General features: G+C 32.2%; 5 protein-coding genes and 1 long non-coding RNA gene across 6 annotated transcripts in view; 4 read left to right on the top strand and 2 right to left on the bottom strand.

Moving 5' to 3' along the window:
- Nucleotides 1–5,976, top strand: part of LOC123682857 (excitatory amino acid transporter 1) — a 58,257-nt gene extending 52,281 nt beyond the window's left edge. Inside the window, exons 7-8 of the mRNA XM_045621663.1 lie at nucleotides 3,315–3,449; nucleotides 4,705–5,976. Coding sequence (XP_045477619.1) covers nucleotides 3,315–3,449; nucleotides 4,705–4,864 — 295 coding nt within the window. The 3' untranslated portion in view covers nucleotides 4,865–5,976. The remainder of the gene's footprint in view (nucleotides 1–3,314; nucleotides 3,450–4,704) is intronic.
- A 2,055-nt stretch (nucleotides 5,977–8,031) lies between these two features.
- On the top strand, nucleotides 8,032–9,812 carry LOC123689034 (RAB6A-GEF complex partner protein 2). Its single transcript, XM_045627827.1, has 4 exons — nucleotides 8,032–8,556; nucleotides 8,621–8,895; nucleotides 9,020–9,332; nucleotides 9,452–9,812. The coding sequence occupies exons 1-4, from the start codon at nucleotides 8,211–8,213 to the stop codon at nucleotides 9,661–9,663; spliced, it is 1,146 nt and encodes a 381-aa protein (XP_045483783.1). The 5' UTR covers nucleotides 8,032–8,210; the 3' UTR covers nucleotides 9,664–9,812.
- A 329-nt stretch (nucleotides 9,813–10,141) lies between these two features.
- LOC123688848 (transmembrane protein 209) lies at nucleotides 10,142–14,827 on the bottom strand. Its single transcript, XM_045627572.1, has 9 exons — nucleotides 14,697–14,827; nucleotides 14,493–14,636; nucleotides 14,254–14,429; nucleotides 13,655–13,819; nucleotides 13,158–13,487; nucleotides 12,820–12,944; nucleotides 11,743–12,069; nucleotides 10,564–10,776; nucleotides 10,142–10,508 (listed from the first exon to the last, which is right to left on the bottom strand). The coding sequence occupies exons 1-9, from the start codon at nucleotides 14,720–14,722 to the stop codon at nucleotides 10,380–10,382; spliced, it is 1,635 nt and encodes a 544-aa protein (XP_045483528.1). The 5' UTR covers nucleotides 14,723–14,827; the 3' UTR covers nucleotides 10,142–10,379.
- A 1,914-nt stretch (nucleotides 14,828–16,741) lies between these two features.
- LOC123684606 lies at nucleotides 16,742–17,569 on the bottom strand. Its single transcript, XR_006748159.1, has 2 exons — nucleotides 17,359–17,569; nucleotides 16,742–17,307 (listed from the first exon to the last, which is right to left on the bottom strand). It is a non-coding gene; the product is annotated as an uncharacterized LOC123684606 (long non-coding RNA).
- A 319-nt stretch (nucleotides 17,570–17,888) lies between these two features.
- LOC123671208 (TATA-box-binding protein) lies at nucleotides 17,889–19,618 on the top strand. The gene is made up of 5 exons (XM_045604933.1): nucleotides 17,889–18,226; nucleotides 18,293–18,519; nucleotides 18,572–18,717; nucleotides 18,930–19,246; nucleotides 19,305–19,618. Exons 1-5 carry the CDS (start codon nucleotides 18,181–18,183, stop codon nucleotides 19,502–19,504), a joined length of 936 nt encoding a protein of 311 aa, XP_045460889.1. The 5' UTR covers nucleotides 17,889–18,180; the 3' UTR covers nucleotides 19,505–19,618.
- Nucleotides 19,619–20,644: 1,026 nt separating this feature from the next.
- LOC123671207 (spliceosome-associated protein CWC27 homolog) lies at nucleotides 20,645–23,917 on the top strand. The gene is made up of 7 exons (XM_045604932.1): nucleotides 20,645–20,799; nucleotides 20,856–21,126; nucleotides 21,716–21,986; nucleotides 22,070–22,179; nucleotides 22,232–22,436; nucleotides 22,511–22,825; nucleotides 23,731–23,917. The coding sequence occupies exons 1-7, from the start codon at nucleotides 20,758–20,760 to the stop codon at nucleotides 23,879–23,881; spliced, it is 1,365 nt and encodes a 454-aa protein (XP_045460888.1). The 5' UTR covers nucleotides 20,645–20,757; the 3' UTR covers nucleotides 23,882–23,917.
- Nucleotides 23,918–25,189: the final 1,272 nt, after the last annotated feature.

The following is a 25,189-nucleotide window of genomic DNA, read 5'->3' as shown; positions in this document are numbered from 1 at the left end:
GATATCTAAAAAGAGAACAAAAGATCTATATGGTCGCAGTTCCCGGAAGGCTTACCGAGCCACAACGACCCCGGTTCAAATAATAATAATAATAAGATGTCTAGAGAACTAGCAATACGTATTATTTAATTTTGACATGTATAAGATGTCAGTAGGCAAGCGCTAAATAAGCATGTTAATATAGTGTTTTCAAATACGTTCAATAAAAAGTTTTTCCACCGAAATAGTGGACGTATATTTCTATATTACAGGATGGTATTTGAAAATCTGATGCCATCTAGCCTATTAGAAAAAACATTTTTTTCGGCAACCGTCCGGGAAGTGCTCACTTCCTGGACGCTTTTTCTCTGAGAAAGTAGCATTTCCCGGCCTAGTCCGGAAAGTACGTACTTCCCGGACTAGGCCGGAAAAGAATCATAGAATCCATAGCAACCGAGATAACGGCTGACAGTTCATATGAAATTAGTTGTCAAAAATGTGCATGTTTTTTTATCGCAATCGCAATAAAATATGGAAAGCAGCAGCGATAGTGTTATTTTACATGGTTGCCGAAAAAATATTGTACGAAACACGCCCGAAAATGGTTTTTTTGGACTCACAGACTCCCAGGACTCGCTTACGCTCGTCCTGGAATTTCGTCTATTCGTCCAAAAAAAAACTATTTTCCGGACTTGTTACGTAATAGTAATTTACGTAACAAGTCCGGAAAATAGGGTTTTTTTGGATGAATAGACAAAATTCCAGGACTCGCTTACGCTCGTCCTGGAAGTCTGTGAGTCCAAAAAAACCATTTTCGGGCGTGTTACGTACAATATTTTTTCGGCAACCATGTAGAATAACACTATCGCTGCTGCTTTCCATATTTTTTTGCGATTGCGATCAAAAAACATGCAAATTTTTGACAACTAATTTCATATGAACTGTCAGCCGTTATCTCGGTTGCTATGGATTCTTTTCCGGCCTAGTCCGGGAAGTACGTACTTTTCGGACTAGGCCGGGAAATGCTACTTTCTCAGAGAAAAAGCGTCCGGGAAGTGAGCACTTCCCGGACGGTTGCCGAAAAATTACTATTTTGTTTACATCTAGAATGACATAATTCACTAGAAAGTCTCCTCCACCACCATGTATTCTTTCATAGATTACAAATTACTGGGGTCTTTTTGAAAGCCAGATAGGTAGTTTTCGACATGTCGTTTTATCTCTTCCTGAATCTGCTTTTCGATCGATACGTATTGCAGGATGTTTCGAGTTTTGTAGTATTTTATGCTCTAGTTGATTTCAAAAGATCAAAGCTTCGTCTATTGGTTTCATTATACATTTCAGTGCCGGTAAATTCACTGGGCGCTGGAGGCGGGCGCATTATTAGACGCCCGGTTGCCAAAGGTTCCCGGACTCAACCAGAATCTGGTTAAACTTTCGATAATTGAACATAGAATTACTTCAAAAAAATAATAGATGAATGACTTTGCGAGACTAATATAGTGGGATATCTCCTTAAAGTACCCTAATGGAAAAATTGTCGCCGGTTAATTTTTCTGATTTTCGTATATTGTAGAATATCACTTCATGAATGAGAAAGTCTATGGGTCCAACTGAAACCTATAACTTTTTCTCGAGATACAGGTTGTATTGCAGCCGTTTGTCTTTCGATGTTCGGCCCAAGCGCATTAATTGTGTTCGATAACGATCGCCTGTGATTGTTTTAGTCGGTTTTAACAACTCATAATACATTACGCCGAGCTGCTCCCACCAAATACTGAGCATGATCTTGGAACCGTGAATATTCGTTTTGGCCGTCGACGTGGAAGCATGGCCGGGATATCCCCATGATTTCCTGGGCTTGGAATTATCGTAATGAACCCATTAATCGTCTCAAGTCACAATGCAATGCAGAAATCCTTTTCGTCTTTGGCTTGCAAGCAGCTGTTCACAAGCAAACAAACGTCGTTCAACATCTCTCGGCTTCAATTCGTACGGCACCCAATTTCCTTGTTTCTGAATCATTCAGGCGTTTTGAAATAACTTGTTGCGTCACTCCCAATGATCCTGCCAATTCTTGTTGCGTTTGACAAGAGTCTTGATCAAGTAAATCTTACAATTCTGCATCTTCGAAAACTTTCTCTCTTCCACCGCCATGCTGGTCTTCGACGTCAAAATCACCGTTATTGAAGCATTGAAACCACTCTCGGCACGTTCTTTCACTAATAACGGCCGCGCCATAGGTATTTGAGAGCATTTAATAAGCCTCAGCTGCTGGTTTCTTCATATTGAAGCAGAAAATTAAAACCTCTCACAAATGACGAGAATGTGGCTCGTAAGCTGACATGTTTAATCGAGAATCACTTTATGACACAAATAGACTAATATTTCGATGGCGTTATATGTTTACAAGTACTTAAGCTTATTTGTATGACATCTACGATCTATTTATTTCGACTACCACTTACCGCTACAGCCATCTATTGCAAAACGGCGGAAGCAAAGTTTTACACCTATATTACGAAAAAAAGAGAGCGGGTGTCTCTGAAGATTTTTTCTCCGAGTCTTGTAGTTCTTCAAATGCTTTCTGGAGCATCGAATTTGGGACAACCTGAACAATGTACAATGTTCTTGTTCAGGAGGTCATATTCTACAACATACGAAAAATTCAGAAAAATCAACCGGTGACAATTTTTTCGTTAGGCTGCTGTTTGGTCAGTTGTCAAGGTGATTTTCAGTTCAAAAATACAATTTCCTATTGAATTGAAAAGATGCCGAGCAGGAATAATTACGATCATCAAGTTTGTCTATTGGTCAGCTTCTTTTGATATGGAATATTCTCAACTCAAGGCGTCTTCTTTGATATTTCAAAAATGAAAAATGGTTTTCCATTCTGCAATCATAAGAAAAACTGAGATACCTAATCTTATTTTCATTGGAAATAGAATTATATCGTAAAACATGTCATATTGAATAATGACCATCAACAATGTGTTATTATTTGACTATTTTTTATTATAACCTATACTCCACCCTCGACATAGGTACATTATTTCCTCTCGAACATTTCCAGAACGAGTTCATACATTCAAACTTTTTTTGGTGAATTCGAAGAATTTAGGATAGGACTTATTTTCGCATCTGTCTCTTTCCGAGGCTTCATTGATATGCGTTTAATTAAAACTCTACCTATATTGCTATACAAAATGTCGAAAAAACGAACGCGGCAACTGAATGGAGAATGAATTGGACATGGGGAAAATTGGTAATAACATTCTATGTGAATTTCCAGTGAAATTGCTCGTTCTAAAAATAGGTATTTTTGCGATTTTCAGTATAACTGCCACGGCTGCTAGCGTTGGAGCAGCTGGGATTCCCCAGGCTGGTCTCGTAACTATGGTGATGGTGCTCGACACGGTAGGATTACCATCCAAAGAGGTGATCAACATCATCGCTGTTGATTGGTTGCTGTAAGTATAAAAGAGTCAAAAAAAAATCATATCCTGCATATCATTCCATCTTCACAAAAGGCTGATTGCCAAATTTTCCAAAAACTTTCAAATCATTTAGTAATGCTTATTGACCTCTTAAAAAGTGGGTATTTTCAATTGGCATAAAAAATAGCAATTAAAATAGCCGCATAAATCTAATCTCACGTCATTTGGTGGTGTAAAAAATCATAATATGCCTTATACCGCGCAATCGTTTTCTTTTGTAAAAATCATTTTGATGCAAGTGCCTTGAAGGATTTAATTACATTCTTACTAAAGCAATGTGTTTAAGGTTAGAATTTAACATTGTTTCAAATGCTCTATAGTGAATCTGAGTCTCATAAATAACCAGTATATTTAAAGAAGAAAATATCTCAGCAAAACACTAAATCCAAAGGAACGAAAATGTGAATCAACCATTGGGGTGCCAGTCCTGATCTCAAACTCACTGAAGAATCCGTGGTCGAATTCAAGAATGTTCGGCCGTAACTGCCGAAATAGTAAAGCTAGAAATTTTAATAGTAGATTCGAAATATGCGATCAAGTTCGTTAATTGGCAAAATCCAAGTGCTGGTTCTATGAATATGACCGTTTGAAACTTTGTTTTCGTGTTTATTTCAAAAGTAAATTTCAAGCTGGTCATATCATCAAAACCTTAGAAAATTCAAGAAGAATGTTGGAAGAGAAAGCCAATTTCCGTGGATGCAATAGATCCCATCGATTAAGGCAACCCCACAAGTCCATAGGCGTCAAATCAGGATTGCAGGAGGGACAATGATTTCATGAACTCGTGGCTGAGACACTTTCTGCTGGTATTCTTTATTTAGAGTAGTTTTACAATTTTTTCCAAAATATGGTGTAGAGATGATCTATGCACATTCAAAACACTTGTACCCTTCCGAATAGAGATCGGGATCATCACGAACAGATCGAACCGATTCCATCATTTAAGCGACGAGAACCTCGAATATTGGAGACATTTCTTCGCGCTATAGTTGCCGAATTACCATTTATGTAAAATTCGCGTACGCACAACGCGGGATCCGATCCCGAGAGAAGCTCCATGGTGACTAAATTCAGTTAATTCCCAAGAGCTCTTGGTATAACTATAATATTCCGTTTGAAATTCTACTATGAGCAATGTACCCATTTATGAAAAATAAAAGCCATAACTTATTATTAATTTGAATATAACACACTATATAACATTATTTAAATTGTTTTTTTTTCCCAGGGACCGATTCAGAACAACAATCAACGTAATGTGTGATTGTCTTGGAGCTAGACTGGTAGATTTGCTCAGTCAAGACGAAGTGCAAAGATTCAATGAGCAGGACAAGATAAATGCTGACCCACATGAATTAGTGGAAATCACGAAAGATAGTCGTATTTAAAATGTAATTGTTAAATGTTGAGCACTTCGATGTTTATAAGTCTCTATGTCGTCTATCTATGTTGAAAGTACATTTTCGTACTCGAATATAATTTTTATTTTCACGCACATATTTTCTTCTGAAATGAGCTTTCTTCTACAAAATCTCTGATGTGAATTCCAGTTAATATTAATGTGTAAACAGAGATTCAATTCGAATAATATAATCTCATTGTCCTAGAACAGAAAAACTTAGATTTTGCAATTATATCCGATCAGATGCGAAGGTCATATGATATATTTTTTAGAAAATTTCAATTGCAGGCGCAATTCGATATATACATATTTTTGAAAATATACTGTCCTCTTGGATAAATATTTATTCAAAATTACCGAATTTTAACTGAAGGAACTAAGACAATAAAATTATGATCTTTGTAGTAATTTTGGAACCAAATTAACATAATATATTGAAAAATATTTTATCGATCATATCATTTTAAGAATATACAAACTTAGAAGTACAAAGAGAAAAATTGAACCTGCTAATATTCAGAGAAATATTTTATTCCACTGTAAATATCATGCTCCTTATGGACTGTATAAGTGTTAATTGTTTTAAGTTCGTAGGTATTATTATCGAAATATAAGTGTATATGTTTAAAACTATATATCAAGCATATAATTTCCAGTGTGTTGTGAACAGTGTGAATTTAATATTTTTTTGTTTAACTTCTTTATATATCAACGATATACCTGATTTATTCTAATATTAACTTTCGACAATTTATGTTGAAATTTACATAAATATAAAATTTTATAAGTTAATTATAGGGACCAATTTTGTTCGAATTTTAATATAAATTTTAATACATACTGTTGAATTAAAGTTATGAATAACTTGTTTAAGTTTCAACCATTACGTCAGTAATGATCAAAGAGAACATACTCTTCAAGTTATGATATTCTTTGTAAACGTTAAGTCTTTAAGACAATAAACTGCCGTTGAATTTAAGTGAATATTATACGTGGATGCCATAATTTAAAGTAATTTAGGTACTTCACATTTTGTTTTTATGTTTTGTTTTTTATATGATATAGGATGCATATTGAATAAATTTTATTGTAAAGATATTGTGTGATTTTTTAATTTCCCAATTGAAACTCAGTGTTTAATCAAGACTCTGGGAGGGTAATACCGCTTTGCTAAACTTTGCCGAATTTTATTGTCATATTGGGCGCCTTCTGGAATATTTTTCTTTTCAATTCTCCAAATAGAATGTTGATTCCTCAGAATGGAATGCAAATTATACGAGAAGCGATTCCATTTCACCATTTCCAACTTATCCTCACTAAAAAATATAATAAGTTTCTTTATTTCATACCACAATCGATTATATTATGATATTTTTCATTTTTTATATCAAATTGAATAGTGATGGAAATGGGCACATTCGAATTCATAATAATAGTTCATCTGCATCATCCGATTGTTTTACTCGTTAATCTTAAAGAAAAAAAAACGTTCAAGCTTTTTATAAAGTCGAAATTGACAGAAGCACCCGCTCTAGAGGGACGACAAATAATAGAGGGCGACATTATCTACTTTTTTCGAGAAATCTGGATTCAACGAATTTCACAAATTATTTTTTCATAAAATTCACTAATCTTATACATCTTTGCATCGAGAATCTCTGCAACATCTATTCGTATTAAAAATAATGGCTCATTTAATCATGTTAAAGAAAAAAACGAGCGTTTTATGAAGTCGAAACTCAGCAGAATCTGAAACCTGAATTCAATTCATAGATTTCATAATCTATTCATTAGAATTCAGTTGAGCACGTTTATTGTTTATTACATTCCACGTTTCATAAATCATTTACATATTCTATTTAAATTTGAATCCATAAAAATACATAATCATACTTAAAATACTCTTTTTTTCCTGAAATTCTTTTAATTAAAAATTAAAAATTTATACATACACATGTCAAGAAATACTGATGTGCCCACTCACTTTTGAAACATTTTAAGATAAAACCACAGTATAGAAACCATATGTGTTTATACAGGGTGTCCCGGGAAGAATGCGACAAACGAATACCATGAATTAAGGTCATCATGGAGGACCCGTATCAAGAGGTTTCAATCGCCTGAGTGCCTTCGTTTGGGCATAGTATAAGGAAATGAATCAATTCTTTGTGGTTACGAAAACGAAAAAGAATCATGATATCAACATACAGGGTGATTCAATATTCAAGAAAATAGAAAAGGTCTTAAATTTTCCTAGTCCGGATCTGATTTATTCGATTTCAGAAATATTGAAGGGAGGCGATAGTAAAAGTTCAAAAATTTAAATTATTAGGTGGATTTCTTGAAGAATTATTGAACTAAAAAAATTTCACTCATAAGGGAATGTTTATTGATCACCCTGTATGACCGTGCCAAGCAGAGATTTAGAATTTTTATAATGAATTGATTCTTTGTGGTTCCGAAAACGTAAAAAAATCATAATGTTCACGTACAGGGTGATCCAATATTCACGAAAATAGGAAAAGTCTGAAATTTTCCTAGTCCGGATCTGATTTACTCGAATTCAGAAATATTGAAGGAGGATGACAAAACTTCAAAATTTTAAATTATTCGGTCGATTAGTTAATGAGTTATCGAACTGTAAAATTTCACTCATAAGATGAACATCACCCTGTATATCCCCAACGAAGGCACTCAGGCGAATGAAACATCTTGATACGGGTCCTCCATGATGACCTTAATTTATGGTATTCGTTTGTGGCATTCTTCCCGGGGCACCCTGTATATTGTGATAAAACTTTAAAAGAGACCTGCTTCTCCTCTTGGATTTTAAGGATCTTATACTTCACTTGATTTTCGCATCGTTTCCTATGTCGCTCACATGGAACCGCTGGAGGTATAGCAATTTTATTAAATAGTGTCTAGTGCCACCTACGGAAGACAAGGGAATTATCGGCATCCTGAGTTGGAGTCGCTACAATTATTTTAAATAAAATCTATTCAGTGAAGATACCAGTATTTTTAGACCTCTTAGATGAACTCCAGGAAAATTAAAGTGGTCTTAGGATAAATTGGGGCCTGATGATGATAAAATATTAAAATAATCTATGTCCTATAATATCAGTCATTTCACATCACAGAACAGCATAATAATAACATCATCATCTGTTAATGACAGATGATGAAGTTAAAACAACAAAACATCCAAAAATTTTAGCTGAAATAAAGAAATATGGTTCTTTAATCATTTAATATCTGGTTTCTTTGCTATATAACTATTGTATTTCAAAAACTCTATTCAGAATTAATATTTTATCTGAAAATTCAAGAAAATGACGATAGAAGTAACTATAAAATTGACTAAAGGTCATGTATTCCTCACTGGAGAGAATGTTGAATGTAGTATAAGTTTTTCACACCAACTGTCAGCAAATCATACAATATCTCAAAGCAATAGTAATACTGTAGAAAATTTAGCTTGGGGGTCAGTACAAATATATTGTCACTGTTTCACCAGCCCTAAGGTGAATAAAGACCATAAGATACAATCCAATGAAGGACCTATGTTTGCTGATACTTCATTAATGATCAATCCAGAATCAGGTTTAACTGTATTTGCAACAAAACCCAAAATCCTTTTTTGTGATTTACAATTATATCCAGGTCAAACAAAGACATGTGAGTATATTTCATCAACATCAAATATAATTCACTAATCATTTTTTCACCTTATTGTTTTCAGATACATACAGAGAAAAAATACCTAATGATGCTCCACCGTCATATAGGGGACAATTAGTCAAGTATTGTTATAAGATAACTGTTGGTACTCAAAGAGTTAATCATCCTGTAAAGTTACTGAAAGTCCCTATAAGAGTATTACCTCTGATAGAGGTTTCGATGTCCGATGCAGGTGAAATATACAATGAGACAACAGAGGAATTAACCCCAACTAATCCATTTTTAGAAGTTCGTCAAAATGAAAATCCTCTGAACCTAGCTCTGCAAACTCTTCAGGTGAGGAAAATATATTTTTTTATAGAGATTTTATCTTCAAATGTTATCCTCGTGAAAATGATATTAGGAGAATAAGATATTTATTTCAAAAACTCTAAGCAAACATTTCTGAACTCATTTTCAGAATATAACAGCAAGACGGAACCCAAACTTCTACATGATTTCAAATAAACGTGGTAGAGTAGCACGTTTTTGTCTATTCAAACCTGCTTATAAGCTTGGGGAAGATATAGTAGGATCCCTCGATTTTACTTTAGCTACTGTAGAATGTATGCAATTATCTGTTGCACTGCAATGTGAAGAAGAGGCTCTTGGATTGCAAGAAACTAAACTTCATACTTTCAGTAGACATCATGAAGTTTGCTATGGATTTCAACATACACAACTTGTATTACCAATACCATTACATGTCACGCCTGCTTTCACCACCAAATTAGGTGAGTTTCTTAGTTTCTATTCAATATTTGCTAAATTACAAATCATTCTTTCAATTTTTTGATCCATCAATTGTGTAAAAAATAAAATACCGTAATATGTTCATCTTTTTAATTGCCAGTTAACCTAAAGTGGAATCTACATTTCGAATTTGTCACCATTGCATCTAAAAAACATGAAACTGTACAATCAGCCAGCAATTGGCAAGCTCCATCTGAAGTAGCTATTGAAACAATGGTATGGACTCTTCCTATACGACTCTATTCTACAACACCGTCGCATGTAGCCCAAGGAATTCAATCCAATGATGTCCATACTCTTTTAATCAGATGATATTCCCAATATGTAATTATATCTATTGTGTATAACTTATTTCTTAGGTCTAAATATTTGATGAATATTTTGTAAATATATTTTTTTACTTATTGCAGTTATAATTTATTGTTCATATTGAGATTAGAGAATAAAAATTGTTATTTGTCGTTGTATGTGTATACTGCTTGAATAATTTTAAGATAAAATGACAAGACTTTTAACAAGATAACCGGTACTTCACTTAATTTATGCATCATGTCCTATGGCTCTCCTATTATATTGCAATATCGTTTCCATAGAAATAGGACCATTTCATTATAAACGATTCAATAATGTGGTCCCTGTCAACAACATTCATTCACATTATTCATAATAGAGCGCTTGATATTAAAGATGCTGGGTCTATCGTCAAGTGGAAACTTGACAAATAAACTCATTAAATTATTAGATAAACAAACATTTGTGTCCATTTGACTCTAGGAGAAAAAACATCCAATTGAATTTGAGATCACTTTATTACAAATTTTTGCCATAAATAAGATAGGATCAATATTTAAATGGAAGTTTCAATGATACTTACCACGATACCTAAAAATCAATATGCAATTCAATCAATATAAGTAGTCGTTCAACAAGACCGACCAATATCATTTCTCAAAATTGGATATAAAAAAGGAAATAATACTAAATCTGAGAATAATATGTCAGTTAAAATATAACGAAAATTTCTCTTATCACTGATCAATGATCCATAGCATATTCACGCCTGCTCTTCCCAAGTTAACTCTTCCTATCATTCCTTGACCCATTTTATTGATGTGATATAAAAAGAAAAGAATGCTATGGAACATGTTGTTGTAACCCTAAAAATTAAATAACTGTTAGTTAATTGTTCAATAACATAAAGTAGAAAATTACCTTTCCCATTTCATATACTCTATCCCCTACGATTATTCTGTAATGTGGTGGTTTTTCAGACACTTGGTGAATGAAAATTGTAGAATCATTCAGTTGGGGAACCTTTTCATTGCATCTGATGTAATGGTAGCCACTAAATGGCTTTATATCAGGTGCACTGGGAAGGGGCATCAGCTGAGTATCCAGATAAGTAGCCAGCAAGTGCATTATGATCTGAAATTCAACTTTTATGACGAACAAGTACAAATATTTGTTCAATATGTCTTTCATATAGTATGAACCGATTCCTTCATAGAATAGTTATTTATAATACAAGTGCAGAAGGCATTGATATTCTTCCACAAGTTCAAAATTCAAAAACGAGCCACGAAGTGGCGAGTTTTGGAATGAACGAGTGGTAGAATGAGCCTTCTGTACAAGTATTATACATTATTTTCTCTAATTCATTGCATTTTCTTTGAAATTAATGAAATATTTCCATAAATATATTTTAGTGATTTTTGCATTGGAAAATGTTGGTTGGCAGAACTGATTTCTTTAAGGCAAATTGATGAATTGACAGATAAAGCCGTGGCGGAAAGTTCGGAGTACCAACAAAGAATAATAAAATATAACCATGAAAACTGTGCGTTTCTGATATATTCTCGCACGATTTTGTTCTACAAGATGTGGAAGAATGAACGGAATAACCACAGAATTAGAGAAATTAATTTTTTGTGCTTGTTTCAGGCTATCATTCTGCTCAAATCCTAATGGATAATTCCATTAGGTTTATATAACTATCATTCACATTGTACAAACAATAATAAAATTTTTGATCGTCACAATGTCTGTGATATTCGAATTTTGAGCGGAGAATGATCTCAAACCATAGGATTCGACTCACTGATGAATCTTGAGCCAGGAATGGTCTCAAACCATAGGGTTTGACTCATTGATGGCGTATTTCTCACGGTTCTGGCTTACCCTGAAAATTTCCAGGTCCTTCGAAATTTATTGTGAAAGGACAGAATCGCACTTGAAAACGGATTTGTTATCAGTGAATTAAATCTTATTCGAGAATATTCCATGTTCAAAATTCGAATATTACAGACTTGTGACGCTCAAAAAATACATCAAGAGTGTAAACCTTCAAGAACAAACCAGGGCGAATAAAAATTCGTTGAATCTTATACTCACAGCACAATCAGTAGGAAGAGAATCATTCCAAGGTTTACCATTGTAGCTGGCACCAGAATTCCAACTGAAATCACTCATACATCCACCTTTTACTAATTGTCGTATTCTTTTAACAAGATATTCTTGGTTTGGACTTAATTCCATAAAACCAATCAGAGACTTCAATGATGGTATCAAATGAGTTACAGGAACCATGTCGGCTGTTTTTCTAAGACGGTCTAATCCTATTTCACCAATCTTAATATCATTCAATCCATGTTTTTCTAAAGTTTTATTGACTGTATCTATTTCGTGCACTAGTCTCTCCAAAATTGTTTGCGAAATCCACTGAAAAAAATAATCTAGTATGAAATTAGAATTTATTTAATGGACATGGCATTTAGGTACATAGTACATCTATACAGGGGGAATTGTGAGGAATAGACCATACTTTGAGAATGTGTTCTACATGTGATAATTAGAAACACCTCATAAATTCTCATCTGATTTTCATTTGTTTTCGAGTTATAGCTTTATCATCAAAATTTGCCCACATATCATAAATTCATAACAAATTCTCGAAAAATCAATTAACTAACAGTATTCGCTGATGCCCTTATTGACTCTTCACTTGTACCTTGTAAACCTCATTTTTGAACCAGCCCCATAAACAGAAGTCCAGTTAAGTCTGAAAATCTAGGCAGCCAACTGATAGGAATCAAATAGCCAAGTAACTTTTATGAATTGTTGAGTACACTCCCATGAAGGATTTGACAGATACAATTTGTAATAAAAACTCTTTGAACATGTATTTAAAGAAATCTGAAACTGGTGCATTGGCCATTTTGTCCCACTTATATGTTAAAAATGTGACTTTGAAATGTTTTCCATATCAAAGTCAATGAGTTTAAATAAAAACAGGATGTGAATTGAATGTAGAATGAGAAGATTACTAAAATTTCCTCTTTTTGAGGCCTTATTACCTAATATATAAATAATAATTAAAAAAGTAAAAAACAAGCTATGAACTTATGAAAAACCTTCTGAATAATTTAATAATGCCAAAATTTCACAAAAAAAATTCATAAGTGTACAAACCTTCCTCAAATTTTCATTCCATTGAGTCAAGGCAACAATATCCACATTAATTTTCGTCCATGGCTCCAATCCAGATGTAGATATTTGCAAATTGTCCTCCAGTTTTGAACCAGACTTATTCTTATCTGTAGAAACAAAAAGAAACCTAATACTCATATTTTGTCATTTAAATTGGAATCAGACAAAAAGTCCACTCTTGTAATAAAAAAACAAAAAAATATTCCAAAAATTCATTATTGAGAATACAATACCAAAAATCAGCTGATTAATGTTTTGATAAATATTACAATATTTAGGTGGATGGAAAAAAAGTTAGTTCAAAAATGTGCCAATCTTACCTCGTGACAATGGAGAGAGTTGATATTTACATTTGCTGAGAACTAAAGAGTCTTTAGGATTCTTGGTAATAGGATGTCTCCAAAAGTTAAGGAGATTACTCGACTGTGAAGATTGGTTTTGTACTCTATTTATTTTTTCAAACATCTCCTGTTCTTTAAGAAATTCGTCCAAAGAATTTTGGTCAGTAATAAGGTCAGTTTTATAATTTTCAGAACATAATTTCATACTACGATAGGAAGCTTGTTTAGGTGATAATGAGAAGTTATTTGTTGTTCTTGTAGGGCTTCCTCTTTTATAGGTCCAAGATGAAGATAATGAGAAATTTCCGCCTAAAACATGAAAATTATAAATAAATATTTCATTTCAATTTCTGCACTTTGAAATTCCTTTTATAATTTCTCAAATTTAAGAGCACTACTGCATACATATTCATTTTCACAGAATTTAAGTTAATTTAAGACAAGAAGAAAGTGTAATATATAGATTCATCACTTACTTTCATTAGCATTAGAACTGGACCAATTATTCATTGAGCTATTTAAAGGTGTTGAGTTGAATCTAGGAGGTAAGGTTATATTAAAAGGTGATATCTGTGATGAATTTGGTTCTATCTTCTTATTACAAACAGGACTTGATTGAGTAATAATTTTGTAATTACTATCTGCAAAAAAAAGAACAGTAGAACATGAGATATTCAGATCCTGTGATTTTCAAATTTGCCCATGTGGAACATATGACCTGATACCCATATTAATTCCATTGAAATCAAATAAGAATTGTAGAAATTAGAGACATTTCAATGATTTGCTGACATAAGCTGACATGAAAGTTGTTCAAAATTCCAATTAATTTTCCATTGAAAATTTTGCATCTAGAGAATTTTGAAGGATATTTCTTTACATCTTATTCGAATATTCGATAGATTCAGAATAAAATTATCATATAGTGTTTTGATTTTTTTTCTTCCCCACTCATTTTTTTTCTGAAGTATTTTAATAAAATTATATTTTCAAAATGGTTGAAATTGCATGAATATTATGGACAGCCCATGCCATTACCTAGATTATTTCTTTATAGAAATGAAGTTACACCTACCATAATCCCTGATTCCTAACAATTTTTTTTGTTGGATTGTAACAGGTATTTGTTCAAATCGTAGAGAAATAAGGAGAATCTTTGTGATGTGATAGAGTATATTTAATACTGCAGTAATAACTATCCCATATTCTGCGTATTCGTAAAATGAAATTGTTAGTGGACAAGCTTGGGATCTGAAATTTCAACAATTTGATTTCAGAGTAACAAAACATTCAAAACCTAGTAGGTAGACTCACAAATCATATAAAACTAAAAGAAGAATGCATAAATTCACACTTGTCCATATTATACTTCTCTTCAAGGAATGTTTATTCTGTTTTAGAAGTAAACTTCTCTCCAAGACTTTGGAATTGGAACCCTTAAAAATATTTCTATTGGGCCTGCAAATTTATAATTAATTGATTTGTTTAAAAACTTAACCCTGTTTTAGAAAAACATACGAAGTAGATGTTGTAGACAAATCCATTTTTATTCACAATTATAAATTATGTTTTGTTAAATCTTCATTTTTTTCGATAACCCTTTATATTTTAAAATTGAACCTAAAATCACAGACTAATCTGTGCTAAAATAATCAACAGAAAATTTTACCGGCAATATTACACAGAAAATAAAAGTCTGAATAAAATCTACAGCACAGATAAATAACAGAAATCATATTTTAGAGGTATAATTTCATTTGAATGAAAATTAATTTCGAAAAATGCAGAACAAATCTGAAAAAAATTCCAATATACAAATTAGTTATTGTATCATCGTAAAATTCATTATCTATTCCCGATTCAAGGGTAAGCTGCGCCCTCTATAGCATTTCTTTTCAAGTGTAGGTAAGATTATTGTGATCAGAAGTAGATATTTCATGATTATTCGTAATATTTATTAGGGGAAGAAATATGATAAATAATTAAACATTTTTTTTATCTTAACTGAATATTTCAGATATTTAGAAGTAACTCCAAATAATAGATTGTTAAAAAAATCTTCATATTTTAGCAGAGCAAGCTGACTTGGTGAATTGTAAAGATTTAATTAGAATGATGATTATGAATTGAAAATTTTTGAGAAACCTCCTCCCGGAAGATTCATTCTTCATATATATGAAGAATGAATCTTCCGTCCATGTAATTGTTGATTCGCCTATATAGGCGAATCAACAATTATCTCTCTATTCTGTGGCTCTGCGGACTATCGAAGAGAGAGAGGTGTTGTGAAGGATGGAAGTAGAAAGGCAGAAAATGCGAATTTACTAAGGGAATAGCGCGTTTTTGATTTTTTTTTGGAGAAATATTGAGTTTTTCGCATTAGTTGATTATTGAAATAGCTCAATGGCTATGGGAATAAAGCGTTTTTAATGAGAAATATTGAGTTATTCGGATGGAAATAGTAATGAAATAGCTTGATATGACTATGGGAATAACGCGCTTTTAATTTTTGTTTACAAAAAAATATTGAGTTATTCGGATGAGAATATTGTATTGGTATAGTTAAATGAATCACATTTAAGAATTGTATGGTACAGATTTTCATGTTATCTAATATTTCTTTCAGAAAAAGGTGAATTTTATTGAGTGCTACCTGAAAGAAAATATTTTTTAATTTCTATTCCAGAGTTTTTAGATAGTTCAGTATATCAATAATATTATAGATAATTAAATTTATATTCGATATAATGTAGCTACAAGTGTAACTGAGCTTTAGGAAATTCAAAATTTGTGATAAGTAAAAACACAACAGAAAATTTATGAAATTTTAAAAATTTTTATATTTTATTTCAGGTAGGTAGGTTTATTATATATGCAAGCACATATGAAAAAAAAAAACATATAATAAATATCAATATAAAAAAAATTATGATTAACATCCAACAAAGAGATTCGAATGAGGGTAGGTGGGTTTATTATATGTATATGCAAGCACATATGAAAAAAAAAACATATAATAAATATCAATATAAAAAAAATTATGATAAACATCCAACAAAGAGATTCGAATGAGGCCGTGAGGACCAGTCCATGTTATTATAGGTCTATGATGCTCACATAGACTTATAATAACTGGCCCTCACGGCCTCACGTGGCTTCTACTCGCTTCGCTTTCGCTCTGCGGACTATCGAAGAGAGAAAGGTGTTGTGAAGGATGGAAGTAGAAAGGCAGAAAATGCGAATTTACTGAGGGAATAGCGCGTTTTTAATTTGTTTTTGGAGAAAAACTGAGCTTCAGGAAACTCAAAATTTGTGATAAGTAAAAACACAACAGAAAATTTATGAAATTTTAAAATTTTTTATATTTTATCTTCTGAAAAAATAGCCCAAATATTTTTAGAAATAGACAGAGGAAATAAAATAGTGAGTGTTATTGGGAATGAAAGTGCCATATTTTTCCTATCAAAGGACAAATTCAGCCTTACGTTCCAAAAGTATACATCTTCCTCTACTCTAACGGTTTAAAAAAGTGTAACTGAGCTTTAGAAAATTCAAAATTTGTGATAAGTAAAAACACAACAGAAAATTTATGAAATTTTATATATTTTATCTTCTGAAAAAATAGTCCAAATATTTTTAGAAATAGACTGAGGAAATAAAATAGTGAGTGTTATTGGGAATGAAAGTGCCATATTTTTCCTATTAAAGGACAAATTCAGCCTTACGTTCCATAAGTATACATCTTCCTCTACTCTAACGGTTTAAAAAAGTACTGCAAATTTTGGAAAAAAAAACATATAATAAATATCAATATAAAAAAAATTATGATTAACATCCGACGAAGAGATTCGAATCAGGGCTTCAAAACTGGAATAACATGGTCAAAAATTCATAACTCCGTATTTATGAATGGCAGGAATTTGCTGTATAGTATTCATTATTATTTTAGTAACACATGTTCTCAATATCATAATTGTATGGCTCCTTCCTTCAAAACTTTGGTTCCATATGGGGATTGACATAATAGTCCTCTGTTTTGAAGTGATTACTACATATTACGGTTGTGGCAGAAGGTTTTTTGTCTTTACTCCATATTTCCATTACCCATTTAATTCAATTTCTCGGAAACCTGTGAAAATATTCAATAAAATAAACTATAAATCCCTTGTTGTTTTCTGACCTATGAAATGTCACGTCCAACCCTTTTTTGGATATAACAACATAATTATAAGCTACACTCGAAGCAGAGATACTTAAAATTGTTTATTAGTACTAAAATAAGCACAAGAACACCAACAAACACTCAGTAAATGGTTTAAAAATCAGTAATCACCAAAAGAAAACACATACAATCAGTTCAGAAAACCAATTTTATGCTTTTAAACTTTCATCCTTGTCACAATACACCGATATCAATGGTCTCTCTCTAACGCCCAATCAACATAAGCGCTACGCCACCTGGTGACAATCAGAGTTACTGAAAATGTTGAGATGGTTTTTGCAAAGCAAAGACTAATAATAAAAATCTGTGGTTTTTGCCTCAGAGGTAGTCATAGAGAAAGGATTTGTCTATGGAGGTAGTCAATCCTTTTCATTCCTCTGAGGATCTTGCCACAGATTACTTAGTTAGTCTGTGATCTTGCAGGCATATTTCCGCCATAAGAATCTACTCTGTTATCTGTGATAAGAATTGAGATTTAGTGTTCTGTGATTGGCACTGACAGTTGGATCCTGAATCCTTATTGACATATTTTTGTAATTCTGTGGTTTAGCTGATTTTGATTTTCATAATGAATATAAATACAAAAAAAAGGGAGTTCTAAAGACAAATCTTTTAAAAAAAACGTATTTCTTCGAACTATATGGACTAGAATTAACAATATTCAAACTAAAATATCATTGTAGTAACCAGTTGATGCTTATAGCTCGAATTTTTCCACACAGATTTTCAGTTCATGAATTAGTTGCTTGATTTAGGAAGTTATATCTAATTTTCTACAAAATGGATCAGATGCTTCCAAGCCCAGGATTTAGTATACCAAGTATAGGTGAGTATATTATTTTTAATTTTGTGAAATCTGACCAACATTTATTGATGAACTATGAATTTATAGGGACACCATTACATCAACCTGAAGAAGATCAGTTGATTTTACCAAATGCCTTACAACAACAACAGCAGCAACAATCTGTATCTCAGATTCCTCCTCTGGCTCCGATGAATCCAGGAGGACTCACGCCAACTTTAGGTTTAGGAATGGGAATGTCTTTGCCTCAACATACACAAACAAAATATTTACCTGGATTTTCTCAGTTATCAAGTTTGATGGGACAAACACCAGTAGGTTTAAATAATACCTAGGAATTTTTTTTTCACTATTTCATGTTTTCAGCAACACAGCATGATGTCACCTAGTGTAAATGCCAGTATGCCTATTTCAAATGCGGGTGCAACACCTACTATGGGACCATCAACACCCGCACCCATGACACCAATGACACCTCACTCGGCAGATCCTGGTATAGTTCCTCAACTTCAGTAAGTTCAAGTTATAAAATACATAATTCTGTTGTGAAACATACAATCCATTTTTTGCAGAAGGAAATCTGAAAAAAATCTAAAGAAAGATTAGCCTTTTGATTGAAATTTGCATTTCTCACTTATATCATTGAAATTGAAACGTTCAATAGATGGAGCAATAATAATAATGTTAATTACTGTAATATAACACAATGCATTTTATTTTTCAGGAATATAGTTTCTACTGTGAATCTTAATTGTAAATTAGAGTTGAAGAAGATAGCTTTACATGCTCGTAATGCAGAATATAATCCAAAGCGATTTGCAGCAGTGATTATGCGTATTCGTGAACCACGCACAACTGCTCTAATTTTCTCTTCTGGTAAAATGGTTTGTACTGGTGCGAAGAGTGAGGAAGATTCTCGATTGGCAGCTAGAAAATATGCTCGTATTATACAAAAATTGGGATTTCCTGCCAAATTTCTAGATTTTAAAATTCAAAATATGGTGGGCAGTTGTGATGTCAAGTTCCCAATTAGATTAGAAGGTGAAAAAAAAACATCAATATGATGAAGATGGTTTTATTTATTCTTTTTATATTTTAGGTTTGGTTTTGACCCATAGTTCTTTCAGTTCATACGAGCCAGAATTATTCCCTGGTTTAATTTATCGTATGGTGAAACCAAGAATTGTATTACTTATTTTTGTATCTGGTAAAGTTGTTCTTACTGGTGCAAAAGTACGTCGTGAGATTTATGAAGCCTTTGACAACATCTATCCTATTCTAAAAAGTTTCAAGAAATAGTACACAACATTTTATTTTTGGAAATCTTTTTATTGATTGTGATATAGGTCTTGAACACTACGTGTTTGTTAAATTTCTTAATTTTTTTTGTTTTAATAAATGATATTTATGTAATTCCTCTGATTCCTATTGAGGGGGACTATCCAACCATTTGCTGTTGATTAAAAATCAACAGTGTTGTAACTGGAGTGGGGATGGGACACATTAACAAAGCCTACACAGAACACAACTGATTTTCTAATTTGTGCAATCTTTTAATCTCAGAGACCTGAAAGTGTTGGGATAGAAAACAATGAAATAATAGGTAATGCACATCATTGAAAAGTTCTTATTTTATAACTAGAGATATTAGGCCTTTAGATTGAAAAATCAAAAATATTACAGAAAAATTTTAATTTGAATCTGAATTTTTGATCTCAAGAGTCTTAGGGCGGCCTGTAAGAGACCTGATTATGTTCGTTCTAGACTGATTCAAGTCCTTTGAATAAGAAAATTCAACTTTAGATCAAGAGAGAATTTGTAAAAGCATGGTTTGAGCCACTATAATACAGAGCTGTATTGTATGCTTTTGTGCACAAAATATATAAACTCTATTAATAATTTAATATGAATCAATAAATATTGTTATACCGCAATATTTGAACTTTTTTATCTTTAAATCCGAAAACTTTCAAGTATAGAGCTTTGCTGTCACATTTATTCAATGAATAGTGGTGTAACTTGCAAATTTCAAAGAGGTGGTTTGTAAGATCATTTTTTCATTTCGAAAATGGAGCAAGATATGAAGAAAAATCAAAAAACATAAATGGGTTCCCACTGGACTCGTTAATTTAAAATCCATTGAAAACTTTTTTCTTTTCATTACTGTATACATCCATGCAAATTTTCGAGGAATCAGCAAATATGATTTTGAATTTATCAATAAAAAAACTATCTTGCAAACTATACATTAGGACCTATATTATATTAGGGGAACTATTATAGGAACCTATTTTCATATGTTGATCTGACGATCTATCTTTTCGAATATTGCCGTGTTAAATGCTAACACCCTGTATATGTATTTTATATAATTAGTTCTTATCTCCGAGTAATGTTTATTACTCTATGGTTTTTAAAGTGTTTATTAAGAATCTATGGTGTAGTTCTGACAGTTCACCCTAGAAGAGGTTATTTTTTACTAACAAAACAACAAGAAACGAAAAAGGCGAAAAATTAAATAGCTGACAAAACAATTAAAATACGGATTGAATATGAGTAACATATACGTACTAGAACCACCTACCTCTGGAAAAGTATTATATTCAACTTGAATCTTTATCTTACCCAATAATAAAAAAAATAATTGCAGATATTAATGAAAACAACTGTTGGTGACATTGATATTGAGTTATGGGCTAAAGAAACTCCAAAAACATGCAGAAACTTTATACAGTTATGTTTAGAAGGTTATTACAACAATTTAATTTTCCATCGAGTAATTCCTGATTTCATTGCACAAGGAGGTGATCCTAATGGCGATGGCACAGGTGGAGAATCAATATATGGGGAACCATTCAAGGATGAGTTTCATCAAAGACTTAAATTCACACGAAGGGGATTACTAGCTATGGCAAATGCAGGTAAATAAAGTGGAACATATAAAGAGAAAAAATGGTAAAAATTATTCGGATTCTGTAAAAAACTTGCCATATATATATTTTATAGTCATTTGTTATTGAAGATATTATCGCACCATGGAAATCTGCTATTTTCGAATTAATATTCGATGACACATGGAATTTCATTTCCTTTAAATTGTATGAAATTTGAAAAGATAAAGAGATTTAATTCAAGTGAAGAATAATTTTAGTTTATTGTTTTCTATTATGAAATTTAAACAGTTCACGTTTTGGAATATGTAGAATTAAAAATTGAATAAAAAAATCTGTTCATCCTATAATCTATGAATTCTTGAAGCAAAAAATCAAGAGAACAAGTTTTGAGATATTCTACAAGTACCAAAGTGTGAAATTTGCAATGGTTGGTATTACATTACTGAATTTAAATGCAAATTGATGCATCTGGACTCAATTGATGTTATCCTCTACTGTGTAAAGGTTAAGTGATAATAATTTCTTTATATTTGTTACAATCTATTGCCCTTTCAGTAATTTAAATTATTTTGTGTGATATTATGTTTACAATTTGAAAGCAATGAAAAGGTTGCAGGTAAAGATGATAATGGTTCTCAATTTTTCTTCACTTTGGGTGCAACACCTGAGTTACAAAACAAACATACTATATTCGGTAAAGTAACAGGAGATACAATATTCAACATGTTAAAGTTACAAGATGGGCTTATAGAAGATGAAAAACCAGTATATCCTCATAAAATATTGAAAACAACAGTTCTGAACAATCCTTTCACTGATATAGAACCCAGAGTGAAAAAAGTAATTGAAAAAAAGCAAACAAAGAAAGAAAAAAAAGTTGGGGTAAAGTAAGTATCATCACTAACTGTTGATTTGTAGTCTAAATTCAAATATATTTTTCTTTAATTTCTTCAATGGAAAATCATTCCAGAAACTTCAAGCTATTATCTTTTGGTGATGAAGCTGAGGAAGATGAAGAAGAATCAAAAAGAGAAAATGAAAAACTTGTTGCAAAAGGAAAATCGAGTCATGATGTATTAGGTAAATGAATATTTGAAAACATAGGGTTGTAGTTGAAAGTTTTTTTTTTCAGACGATCCAAAATTGAGTTCTGAAACAGACATTATACAAAATAAAACTGAAGATGATGAGTCTGATCATGAGCAACAATTAGAAAATATTAAAAAAAAATTGAAAGGTTCAGCCAAAAAACCAATTCCAGCTAAAGCTTCCACAGTAGATGATGAAGATGAATGGGCCTATGGTGAAGATATTCAAGAAACTAAAAAAAGAAAAGTGTATGTCATCATTTTGTAACGTTTTCATATTGATTTGGTCTTCTTGAATTTAATGCAGATATTTCTTTTTACAGTGAAGAATTGAGAAAAGAAATAGAAAATGTGAAGAAAGAATATCAAACAAATAAATTGAAGGCTCAAAATGAATCAAAAGAAAAATTAAATAAAGAAAAAGAAAAGGAAGGTACTATGAAGGATTATAATAATGAATATGACAAGTATAAAGACAAAAAAAAGAGCATTATGAAAAAAGGAGCAGAACGAGAACAATTCACACTCAATTTATTAGAGAAATTCAAAAAGAAACTACGTGATGCCAAAGAACAAGAGGAGGAGTTGGAAAAGGAAAAGGAAGCTAGCAAAGAGAAAACCAGTGAAGATAAACAATGGTGAGTCTACACATTAATTTCACTTCTTCAAACTTCGAGATAGGCTAATATCTGTTCCTCGTGGTAAATTGTCTTGATTCTGTTGGTGGATTATCCATCCAATGTTTTCTTGTTCTTCCTGGACTTCTCCCCAATGAACATCTATCTCTGACTATTTTCAAGACTAGAATTTCCATCATTCACGTGATGCGGTTATTCCATTCAATTTTCCTTTTCAGAATCCAGTTGTTTATGTTGTTAATCTGGCATGTTCTTCTCCCAGATCTTCACTCCTCTATTTATCCCATAGTATGAACCGATTTTGAAAATTGATTGATTGATCGATCAATCTTTTAACCATGTGCTTGGCTGGTCGCCATCGACACATTAAACAATCTGCAACACAAATCACAAAAAATCTCAACAATCACAAACTACTTCTACAATTTCAACTTCACAAACACTTTAGTATTATTTTCAAAAAGACTCTTTCAAATTATGGAGCTCCAAAATGGGACGTGAGGGAAAGTAGTCTTCTCACCGTGACAACCATTTTGGAACTGGATTTTGAAAATTTTAACTGGGTTGTGCATAGAACATAAATAACTTTCAAACTAACCAACACTCAACATCTCCCCTCTATTCAAAAAATGTTGGGGGTTGATCGATGATGCCACCTTAATGAGGGTGGTTTTTTCGGAACAAACTCATGAATGAAATTCGTTCCCCTCAAAACAGAAGTTGACCTGTTTTGTTTAAATCTTCGAAAATTCTTCGTTTCTGAGCTCTGAGGCGAGGATAAATTTTCGTTGGGACACTGTGTATAAATTTATGAAAGACAGAAAATCAATTTTTTCTGTCTATCATAACGAGTGCATTCTTTGCCATTATTCATCATGATCACTGAAAGCATTTCATATTTTTAGGATGACGCATGAATTTCATTATGAAGATGATACTCCGGTATTGGCAAAAGATGCAAATACTAAGGATGATGATTGGTTCGAAATTTATGATCCCAGGAATCCTTTGAACAAAAGAAGAAGGGGGGAAACTTCAACAAAAAGCAAAAAATAATTGTAAATCTAAATAAGTATAAAGATATTTAATTTTTTTGGAATTTTCTCTCTTCCTTTAAAAATCTTTGCGTGACAAATATCTCATGTACGAAGGGAAATTCTATTATTTTTGTTTGCAGAAACAGATACCTTTAAAGGTATTTGTTATTCCTTGAAAAATCTAACAAAAGAACTAGTTCATTCACCAGTTTTTACTCTCAAAAAACCCACATAAACACAATAAATCTCGATAAAAAAACCTAAATGATTGAAATTTTCAGGAAAGGGTCAGATCTTAATTGGGGCGGTTAAATTTGTTAACGGACAAAATCTGGTTTAAATCCGATTATGTGTTCCGTTAGAAATTTGGTTTTCCTGATAATCTCAAAACTACATATTCGATGAAGGTGAAATTTTGGATTTGATGAATAATAGTAACATATCAGGAACTTGGCTGTTTCTTTCTCCGATTTGTAGAGGCTGCAGGTATCATCTGTTGACAGGCCCATTCGATACAAATAATATTTATCGCTATATTGCGCTTTCAGCCGTTCCTCAATGACCTAAGGCAGAAATTTCACATATATTTTTGCCTAAGCATGCCTGGGTGTGATCCCCCAGAGGGTATCTTTCCTTCTCAGTTCCCACTGCCGCATCGACGTCATATCTAGTTTTTTTTCAAGCCCATTCAAGTTCATCAGTTTTTTAATTGCTTTCTATTCATACCACATTGTTCTGTTTTAAGTTTAATTTCAAAGTTCCAGCTTTATAATAATTTACTGTTCAAGAAGATGCCGAGCGCTCAGAAATAACCTAACATTTTTATTAATTTGTTAGGGGGTTTCCAATAGTTGACAATTATCAGCTTTGAGAAACTTATATAAATAGTTACGTATTGAGTGGTTGAAAAATCCTATCTCCATCCAATATTGAAGAGTTCTCGAAACTTTGGTCCTTTATGGTTTTATTTGCGTAGTGAGAACGCCATATCTTGTTATTAATATACTAGAAAGCTTGAATTTTTTCAATAATTATTTTGTTGAGATTAAATAGTTTATTTAGATTCAATTCTTATTTAATTTTAACGTGACTGATTTCTTGTTACGGCCCCCGATGGTATAGTTACGCCACTGCTTACAACCTGAGTCTGGAATTTATGGAAAGTACCTACCTAATATTTATACAGCTACCTAAGGGTTGATGCTGCCTAAGTGAAACAATTATTTGAATAGTTTTTGCAAGATATCTGCAGTTGGTAGTTTGTGATAATTTATCTACTAGGTAAATCCAATAATCATCTTCTATTTACACACTGATGGGAGTAATG

Source organism: Harmonia axyridis, chromosome 1 (genome assembly GCF_914767665.1).
Source record: "Harmonia axyridis chromosome 1, icHarAxyr1.1, whole genome shotgun sequence".
Classification (NCBI taxonomy): Eukaryota; Metazoa; Arthropoda; class Insecta; order Coleoptera; family Coccinellidae; genus Harmonia; species Harmonia axyridis.
The sequence above is the reverse complement of the archived record's forward strand: the minus strand, read 5'-3'. Positions and strand labels throughout refer to the sequence as shown.